The 11,125-nt window shown below is 37.9% G+C and overlaps 1 protein-coding gene across 1 annotated transcript in view; it reads right to left on the reverse strand.

The window, feature by feature from the left end:
• The window catches only part of LOC115260567 (uncharacterized), a 26,790-nt gene extending 16,701 nt beyond the window's left edge, over positions 1–10,089 (reverse strand). The window contains exons 1-2 of the mRNA XM_062858458.1: positions 9,576–10,089; positions 9,340–9,507 (exon numbers count right to left, since the gene is read on the reverse strand). Coding sequence (XP_062714442.1) covers positions 9,340–9,507; positions 9,576–9,860 — 453 coding nt within the window. The 5' untranslated portion in view covers positions 9,861–10,089. The remainder of the gene's footprint in view (positions 1–9,339; positions 9,508–9,575) is intronic.
• Between the last annotated feature and the right edge of the window lie 1,036 nt (positions 10,090–11,125).

The following is an 11,125-nucleotide window of genomic DNA, read 5'->3' on the forward strand; positions in this document are numbered from 1 at the left end:
GCAGGAGTAAAGTAATTTTGTTTTGTATAGTGTGCTCTGCTTGCGTGTACGTATACGTTGCATTACACGAATACTACCTAAGTTACTGGTGAACAAAGATCAGCTGTTCCCGGCAAAATCAAACGAGCATATTTTTAGCAGTAGATTTACATGAGCGTTTGTAAAACGGCGCTGTGAGAACTCAATTGCGAAAAGCATCTCCACTCATTTTTTTCGAAATGAAAAGCTTTTCCCGAAAAAATAATTGGTAGGCACTAAACTGCCCCACTCGCATAACAGTCCAGGGCTGGTAGCGTTCAGGTGGCAAAATAATAGTGACTTTTTAGAGACGAACCAGCCAAGGGCTGAAAGTCTCTTTAATAAAGACAAATCAATCAATCAATCAATAGTGACTTTAGTGACCAAAATTATCAAAAAAGTGACCAAATAGTGACTGAATACCCGAGCAGGGAATGAGAACAAAACTATAACAAATTGATAACTAATTTTGTTATTGATAACAAAATGAAATCAAAAAGAGTTTTCGTTTCGATTTTTTTAAATTGAATATCAAATTGAGATATCATTTTATTATCATATCAAAAACTCATTGATAACAAGATTTGATTTCAAAAATCCAAAATAGGTTCAATATGATTTTAGCATTAATTTTACCGTGGAGGCCTGACATGACATCGTTTCCTTAATGCTAGAACTATGTAACTCAAAAATCAAGGTTTCGAGAAAAACGAGTTTGAAAATTTTACATTTTTTCATGTAGTTATTCCAAAGGTATGGGCCCTTAAACAAATACTTTTTTTAGCATTGATTGCTAGTTCAGCTTCCACTCTTTCTTCTACAAGAGTAAATTTTGAACTAGTTTGATAAAAATCTTTGTTAAATACTATGAAGGGTTGAAAAATGATCGAGTTACCTATTTATAGCACTCACAATCCAACATGAAAAATGGAAATGTTCTGAGATACCTAGTTTTTACCACTATTCATTTCATTCTTTTAAGTTTTCTTGTTGTGGTTTGCAAATTAGAAAGGTTCCACATATTGAAATTAGCGTGCAATTACTGAATTTGTTAGTATACCTGCTATATCTCCACAAAATACTTGAAATGTTAATGAAATAATCGTCTACGAACAAAGCACAGTTTTAGCCAAATCAATAAAAGTAAAATATTTTAAATTTTTGAGCTAAACATCTTACGGATTTTCATTTGACTAACAAAATAATGACAAGTAACACTTCCACTGCGGTTGGAAATAGATATGATTTTCCTAGTTACCTAGTTATAGCACGCGCGCAGTACACTGAGATACCTAGTTTTGAAATTGATGAATATTTTTGTCGTTTATAATCGTAATTCATTGGTCTTTGGCTATATTATAGTGCTGAAAAAGCTCAATATAATGGTATATTTAACCCAAATTTCGTCAAATTTTGAGTTTTGTTCTAGCATTAAGAGGACGACATGTCCCCATGAAGCCCCTTCTGGCAGCTTTGCTAACGGACACAGATTTTAGGGAAATTTCACTGCCTTCAAAACCGTTTTATTTTTTTTACAAATTAATGGTCGTTAGTTTGAAACATTTTTCTTACAAACTTTTTCATAACAATGGAAACAATATTTAAAAGATATATTTGAAGCTAACATTGAATAAACATTCATGTGTCGTAGTTTCCTACTGTTATAAATGAGTCATTATATCCTATTTTTTACATTCTTCGTGTGTTCGCGTTCGGTATTAAATATTGTCTAGTTTATATTTATTATGTTACCTAGCTAAAATCTAAATAGTTTATTGTCCAATTTTATTGATTTATCTAATATTATATCAGTAGCCAGGTATCAGAAGGCCGGCTCCAGAGGCATGTTATCCTCTATTAGGGACATTTGTGCCATCAGCCAACATAAAACTTTTTTCTACCGTCGTACAGAGTCATCTGTGTTTCAAAAGGATACCAACATTTTGAATGCCAATTTTTAACCGTTGAATCTTTTATTTCGGAGCAGTGGCAAATACAGTTTATTATATATTTTTTGAAATTTGAACTACAGAGTGATTCCTTCAGAAACTTCTCCAGGCAAACCTTCAATAATTTCTTCCGTGATTTCTTCAGAAATTCAACCACGAGTTCGTTCTGAGACTCTACAAATAACTCCTTCTAATATTCTTCCAGGAGTTTATTCAAGATTTCTTTAAAAGTTCCATCTAGAATTGCTCCAGGAACTCCTCACGGGATTTCTTTTGGGATTTCTCTATGATTTCCTTTCAAGATTCCTCCAGGAGTTGCTTCTGGAATTCTTCTGGAAGTTCCTTGAGGGATTCCTTTTGAGATTCCTCCAAATCCTTTAGGGATGTTTTCAGCAGCTTTTTCTGGGATTCCCAGTAGGAATTCCTGTGAAAATGTTATCCTTCTCCTGTTGGAAAGCCTGTAAAGAACACCATGAGAAATTCCTTACAAAGCTATTTGAGGAGCTCCTTAAAAAATTTATGGAGGAATTCTTCAATGAAGTTTTGTATGAACTATATAAGGCACTCTTGGAATAATGCCATAATGCAAAAAAATGTTTCCTTAACAGCCTTAGCAGCGTGCATTGCCCTATAGCAAGCAGCAAACTATTGATTGTTGAAAGCATTTGAGCGAAATTGATTTTCATACACATTATTCTTTCATTATTGATTATTCTATATTTTTTTATTTACTGGATAATGATACTTAAAGCAAGTAAAAATTTTATTAGGTTTAGTAGAAAACTACGTAGCATTTCATGAACCCCTGCCCCCCTATCGTCACACTTCGTCACAAAATCACAACCACCCCCTCCCCCCAAAAAATCTACGTTATTTATGGATGACCCCCTAGCGGTAGAAACGCTGAAAAACTTTTATAACCTTATTTCACATTTCTGAATCGTTTCAACAAGTTTTTATCTAACAGTGGAAATATAGTAAGATGAAATCGATAATATTCGCCATTGATGGCGGCGTTTTTTTTAGCATAATATCAAAATGAATACTAAATTTGTTATTAAATTTTAGTTATTACCCTATAGAACTCCCTGAGAACTGTGTATGATATCAAGTCCAAAAAGATTGATAACAAAATGAGATATCAATTTGTTATCAATGAGAACTCATTTAGTTTTCAATGAGATATTCCAGTACATTTTTTTGTTATCACTTTTTGTTATGTTAACACTTAAGTCATACAAAATGAAAACTCATTTTGTTATCAAAATACGTGATATCTAAAATACTCAATTTGTTTTCAATGAGTTCTCATTCCCTGCTCGGGTAGTGACCTCTAAATTACTGGAAAATTGAATTTATATGCTGAATATTCGATGAATTAACGAATTTGTAGCTAAGTTCCAGAGTTTGTGCTCTGTTTGAATAATTCTTTGTTTTAAAAAGTGTTCAATTTAAGAAGCCTTAACTATGTTCTCCTATTAATTATCAAAAGTTTTGTTGATAACTGATTGTTAATGATAAAAAAAACACCTCATCGTGTATATCGTACGGCATTGGCGTTTTGGCACAAAGCATGAATTGGTCATGCGAACCCTACATTTGATTTGGTGAATTATTTAACAAACTGTCGCAGTTTGATTCAAGTTAGCATAGCATAGCATGAATACTTGCACAAATCTTGGATGGAGTTGCAAAGTTGAATAGGGTATCGAGCCACTTGGGCGGTGGCCTATATTCGTCTGTTTTCCACTATAACTCAGTCAATTAAGTATTTCATAACATTTATCATATAATCTCTGTAAAATCTTGGAGCCGGGGTTCGTAGCGTAGTGGCTACACGTTCACTTCATGAGTGGATGGTCATGGGATCGATCCCAGCCCCGGCACTTGCAATTTTTCGTCAGTTGCTCTTCCCGTCGAGAGCGGCTGACACCTGACCCTCTTCTGAGAACATGCTCTAACGGACCCGGAAACTTGGATATCGGCTAACGGCAACTCATAATGAACCCCCAATCAGACTGGAGAAGGAACAAGAGCCACACATCATCATCCTCTAGTGCTCATCATTCTACCCTTGGACAGGGTAGAAAGTGACAGCAGCGCAATGGCAACCAGTTCGATATAGTACAATTCTGGACAAACATTTGAAAAGGGCCTATCTGCTTTTTGTAAACAAACATGTTTCTGTCTCTGTAGGGCCCATCTGCATCCACCCACGCACATCAACACCCTTATCAGAAAGAGTGTTCTTTAAGCTTTCTGTTAAGGGTGTTGATGTGCGTGGGTGGATGCAGATGGGCCCTACAGAGACAGAAACATGTTTGTTTACAAAAAGCAGATAGGCCCTTTTCAAATGTTTGTCCAGAATTAGAATAGAATACATTTAGGCGCTGTACAAAGTGTAAGTGCAGCCGCCAATTGGAAACGCTCACGTAGTGCCCTAGTGGACGAAAAAGCTGTATATTAGGATAGGTGGTTGAAGAATAAAAAAAAATCTTGGCAAACTATTGTTGGAAATTTCAATGAAAAATGCCAAAATTTTGTAAAGAATGTAATAAAATTTCTAAATGTAATAAAATTTCCAAGGTGGGTCATAATACCTGCCCTGCGCCAAAATACGTCCACTACCCTATACAAAAATGCGGAACAAATCAAAACAGCCCTTCAATAGGGTAGAACCTTCAGTTTTGGCCAGTCAGGAGTTTAGGCCATAGTGCGATATTCAGCCTGTTGCAATGTAAATTTATTTTTTACTAGTAGATCCTAATATAATATGATAATAATAGCAGTGAAAACTATAAATTTTGATTTAAAATTGATAGAAAAAAATATTTTCCCTCAAAATCAGCTCCAATATGTCTATTTTGGCCAGGGTGCTCCTAATTTGGACACTACCATAAGAAATACACGTGATTGGCCAAAATAGAAACCAAAGTTGAGAATGTGGCCAAAACTGCGGCAATGCTTCTATTTTGGCCAGTGTCACTTTTAATACAAAAATCAAGTATTAACATGATTTCTGCATTTTTCCAACAAAATATAGATTGAAACCTTTCATATGGCACATTGGTAGTTTTCATAGGATTATTGGTTATTTTTATAAAAAAAAATTCCCTTAAACTGGCCAAAACCGAGCACCCTACTTTGTTTTTCGTAGAATGAAAATGGGAGCCACATGCTTAATAACAGAATAAATACCCTATTACACTTGAAATATGGCACGTTTTGCAGTAATTATCGCGCAAAAATGGCTGTAACTCTGCAATAGATGCATTAATTATTAAATTATCAAATTGGGCCTGATAATATCTTAAGATGTATTCATTTCACCTGCAAAAAATCATGTGAATCGGTGAAGTACCTTTTGCTGTAGTAATGTAACCAATGTAACAGTAGAACGCGTGCACTTGAATTTTGTACATCTCCTGGTTTAGCTTGTCAGCGCGGAAACTTTTGAATTTGATAAAGGAAATGGCTGAAATTTTGAACTCTCTCTCAATCTACTTTACTTGCATAGGCAAAATTTAAAAAAAAAAATCTATGCACTAGGGGTAGGCGGGGCATAATGAGCAGGTAGGGTGTATTTTCACGGTAAATTTCCAGATTTTCAAAACAAATTGCTTGATTTTAGTTTAATTACCTCAAATCCAATAAATTGATGACGAAACATTTGTCAAAGAAGTCGTTTGCTTTGAAAAAATAGTCAAAATGCGTGAAGTGTTCATGTACTGGGGAAATATTATAAGAATCAGCTGACCGAAAATAAGGTTTTGGCATCGAAATAAGAACGTAATGGGTATCTATCGAATTTCTTGATATTTACTGGGTCAATGAAATGTATTTGTAACACTTTCAAAATATTTGTATAATTTTTTTGTTAAAAAAATATACTTCAAAAAGTTGATGGTAGGGTGGGGCAAATTGAGCAACTGATAGAAAAATGATTTTAACATTTTAAACAAACGATTTTCACTTTTGGGTTTCTCTGTTACGATGCATATAGTACGGTTTTATCAATAATTTCCAATTTATTAGCTTTAAAAAATCAGTATCTGTAAATCCTGACCGTTTAAAAATGCCTCATTAGTATACTCCATGGAACCCCACAGTTCCCTACAAATTAAAGCCCATAATCCCCTCCAATTATCATTGGTTATTGCCGGTATGCTTTATCATTCAGGCCAAACGTTTCAATAGGTCCTATCTGCATTTAGGAGGCTCTCTTCGTTCCCTTTCTCTTTCAATTATTGCAATGTAATGGTACACTTTTCAACTACTTTTGCAGTACAAATCAAAAGACGATTGTTTTGACCATCGTTCTATGCAAGGAGACAATCATAATTCAAATAAACAGTTGAGATATTGACGAAAGAGAGAGGAACCAAAGAGAGCCTCTCTTCTGCAGATAGGACCTTTAGACATGTTTGGCCTGCATTAACAAGAACAGTCAGTTAGCATTTGGATGTGTACAAAACAGGAATTGACCATCTTGCCCCACCTAGGGTGCTCATTATGCCTCACCCCTAAAACGCAATCCACGATTTTATACGTTTTTGAAAACATTAAATGTTGCAAAATTTATAACTATATTCGAAATTTCAACGATTAGTTTTTGTAAGTTAAGGTTTGAACGATGATTGAACGCTAAAATTACACATTGATTGTGCTTAATTTACTGGATCTGGTGGCAAAATGCTTAAGCTGCTCATTATGCCTCGCCTACCCCTATCAACAATTTGATAATCGGAACATATATTGGGGCTGACCGTGATTTTAGCCCCTCAGTTAGCATTAGTTAGCATTAGTTGTTCCGATTGTATTGTTGAAAGTACTTTCATTTTTCATTTTGCAGCATTTGGTGGGGCAATGAGAGCGCAAGTCAGTCCAAAGCCGATGATAAGGAGGGGTAATGGCTGAATAGTCTTTGCTGACCACATAAACGCCATGGGATAGGAAAAGGGTATTTTGGTGTGGGATTAGGGTGTTGGTGCAGACTTGACGATATCAATGCTATTCAAATGCAAAATAATTTTAAGGCTCAATAGTGAATCGCATACCTTCCAAAATCAAAAAACAATAATCCACAAAATACCAAGCAAGTCATAGAAAGAAAAAGCGCCCGATTGTTTATTTTGTCAATTATAACAAACGGAAACTTCTACCCTCTCCGACTCGCCAGTCACCCCGGAAAAAATGTCCCTTCAGTTCTGGAAAATATATTATCCCCAATTAAGCCTTTAATCGAATTGTCCGCGTGGTCTTGTAGTACCCCTGCTAGGTAAGAATCAGTCATTGCCATACATATTAAATGCTAGACATGACCCCATGGATAGCATTTGCATATGTAAAAGCTTTGCTGATGTGACTTTCCTATTAGGCAATTCTCTCATCTCATGTTTGTCTTCAAAACCTTATCAAGCTTAGAAAATTGAAGTTGATAAACAATACATTACAAGGTTCGAATTCCCATAGAATGAGATCATTCATTCGCACTACAACACCATAGGAGATAATACCACATTGGCTGATTACAGTACAAATGTGAAAAATCTCCCTTTTCCCCCTATCCGCAACCCGGGGACGCGCCCTGTTGGATTTCGAAAGCCTCGGAGAATATTACAAACCTTCAATGGCATTCCCATAAACTAACCCACATTGCCCATTCAGGGGTCTGACTGGGCCTATTACCCTCCCTCAGTTTGTAATATTCTCTCCAACTTGGAATTATATTTTCCCGGCACATAAATGACTTCGACAAATGTTCGATATACTATGCAGCGTCATGATCAGTATAACTATATCAGATGACTTGGAGATCTGATTCTTACAGAATTGTTTGCCATTGATTATACATTCAGCTATTCTAATCATTACTGCAAAGGCCATCGACCACATGCCTGAAATCAAAGCTTCCTGGAAGATATAATCCAAGCCCAGGGCGATTGTATTGTTGAAAGTACTACACCAATAATCATCAAACTTTGTAGACATAATATGCACATAATCAACTACCTTCTGTTAACATTTCATGAAAATTGGCAGAGACATTCAAAAGTTATGAATGGACAAACATCGCACATGAAAAACAAGAAACATTTTCACCAACACCAACAATTTCAATCCAATTGATAAAAGTTGATGAAATTTTGCAAGAAAGTGTCTCTATAAGTATCATACTGCTCACGAAATGTTATAATTATCATCACAGAAATTTGAATTGTAGCGGAAAAGATCCATGTAGTATGCGAATAAAAATTGGTATGATTATACAAAATCTTAAAAACCACGTCTCTTTGTTTTTCATCCACAGTCAAAAGTAATGCATCGATTTTTATGAAATTTTGCACAATAATCATACATAAAAGAGTTCTCAGTTAATTTTTGGCCATTTTTTATCGATTCAGTACAAAGTTACAGCCGTACTTCTGTGTCCCGATTATTGCGGATACAGGCTTTAAGTGCTAAAATTAACTAAATAATGCGCAGAAGATAATAGTCCTGTTCAACGACGCAGGCTGAAATTGCTCGAAGTTGCTGCATCTTGCTCTTACCCATTTGTCATCAAACGGGTAAGAGCGGGATGCAGCAACTTCGAGTAAGTTCAACCTACGCCGTTGAACAGCAATATTAGTCCTGTTCAACGACGTAGGTTGAACTTGCTCGAACTTGCTCCATCCCACTCTTTCCTGTTTTTTGACAAATGGATAAGAGTAGGATGCAGCAACTTCGAGCAAGTTCAACCTATAGGGCACTGCACTGTTTTGCTTTTGTATGGGATTTTGACGTTTCGTGGCCTTGTTGTTTACAAAATTTCTGTAAGAGTGAAAGAGAAGGAGATAATTTCATGCACTGCCCTATAGGGCACTGCAAGAAATTCTTCCATCTCTCTCTCTTACAGAAATTTTGTAAACAACAAGGCCAAGAAACTTCAAAATCTCATACAAAATCAAAACAATGCAGTGCCCTATGTCGTTGGACAATACTATTAGAGCCGATGCACACGGGCGGCGCGTCCACGCAGCGTGCACGCAAGTGCGTCCTGAGTTACACACAATCAAATGGGAGAATGCACACGAGAACGCAACGCTACCGCACCGCAACCGCGCCGCACCGTGTGCGGCACGCAATGTCAACGCATGCCCCACAGGAACGCTGCGGCGACGCAGCGTGAATTCACGCAGCGTCAATTAACGCTCGTGTGCATCGGCTCTAAATCGTTCTTCTCATCAGCTTGCCATTCAAGGCACCCGCCATTTTGAATCGTGTGCGTCGGTTTAACTCCAGATTAGCAAAATCAACAGCGTGGCGGCCATTTTGGAAAAAAGACCGAAAATAAACTTTGATCGAAACTTTAAAACCTCATGGTACTTACATCACCACCCATGTTCCGACAGCTTCCTCGGTTGCCACCGGGGCCGCCGTAATCACCTCCTCGTTGCTGCTGCTGATTTCCACCGTCTCCGTCTAGATTACCGACATCGGGGTTGTTCTGACGGTTTCCGCCTGGACCATCCAGCTGGTTGCGGTTTCCAAATCGCTTCTGCTTGAAAAAAAAAAACCGATAAAACACATTCATCTTATCCGGCTTAATAACCTCCTGGTACTTACAACACCACCCATGTTCCGACAGGTTCCTCGGTTGCCACCGGGGCCGCCGTAACCACCTTCTTCGCGTTGTTGCTGCTGATTTCCACCGGCTCCGTCTTGATTACCGACAACGGGACGGTTTCCGCCTGGACCATCCAGCTGGTTGCGCTTTCCGCCTAGGTTCTTCTGTTGGTAGCTGGGTACACCCTGCTGCAGCTGGTTGGGGTCACCTATGCCGCCATCACCGCGGATCTGCAGCCGTTGTGGCAGAGGGTTCCCACGTACTGCCGGCTTTTTTACATCCATTACCTTTTTGGATTCGTTTTCAGCTTCGTTTTTGAACGCTTTTACAATTTGTTATAAAATATCACACCTTTCGACACATTTCAAAAAAATCTGCGTGCAAACCGTGCAACACAGCCGACAGTCGAAAAAAGAAGCCGTTTCCGTTTCTCGAAGTCCGCCAACGCTCCAGTGCAGAGATGAATTTATTTCGAGTTCACTCGCTTGAAAAACGCACACAAAAATACTACACTGTAAAACCAAAGTAATCTTTGAAGGGCCAAACTTACACGCTTACACTGTGAAGCCAAAGTACAAATTCTTTAGGGTGTGAACCATTTCGCTTATTGATTGATGCACCAAGCGAAAAGAAGAAGAAGTTTTGACATCAAAGCGGTGTGCCGTCGATTAGATCCTCGTCGCTGATTGGTCGATGCATGTAAACGGCACACCGCTTGGATGTCAAAACTCTTCTTCTTACCGCTTGGCGCATCAATCAATTCGTTTAATTTTTAGTTATTGCTTTTTTCACTGAAAATTTTCCTTGCTTCGCTGAGCAACATAACGTTTCCTTCCAGCGAAGGCTTACGCGATACAGGAAATCACTGAATTTCACACTAACACAGCAGAAAATCTGTCAACAAGACCTCAATACACACTGAACTACAAATCAACCCAAATTTAAGTTGTTTTGACGCAATCCCGGTCTTCCGTGGAATAACTCAAATTTGCGTTAAACAGCGAAAGTGGTGAGTGAGTAGTTCTCGTTTGAGAGCGGCAAAAAAAATAACCCAGTGGTAAGTTATTTTCACCCAACGGAGGCCTCAAATGACGCAAATTTGGGTTAATTCAAGAAAACCCAAATTTGGCTTCTTCCACGGAAGAGCAGCGGATGCGTCGGTGCTTCTCTCTTTGTTTTCGACAACATTGCGGTGGGGCGAGGGAGAAAACAACCCAACTTTGAGTTAAAACTTTAAGCAGTTTAGCCAAATTTGAGTTTTTAAAACTTATTCTTTGGGTTATAATATTTTTCCGTGCACATGCATTTTCAGCGAAAAGCTCTATAGGGCAGTGCATGAAATTATATCCCTCTCTTTCACTCTTACAGAAATTTTGTAAACAACAAGGCCACGAAACGTCAATATCCCATACAAAATCAAAACAGTGCAGTGCCCTATTTGCGTGACAACAATCCACTCCCATGACTAACGGGCGACCGCCGTCAAATATCAGGATTGCCAACTGCCCGGCGACTGCTGTCAGCTCTCTTTGTCGCCGAATCTGGCGCT

This window comes from Aedes albopictus, chromosome 1, assembly GCF_035046485.1.
Source record: "Aedes albopictus strain Foshan chromosome 1, AalbF5, whole genome shotgun sequence".
NCBI classification, from domain to species: Eukaryota; Metazoa; Arthropoda; class Insecta; order Diptera; family Culicidae; genus Aedes; species Aedes albopictus.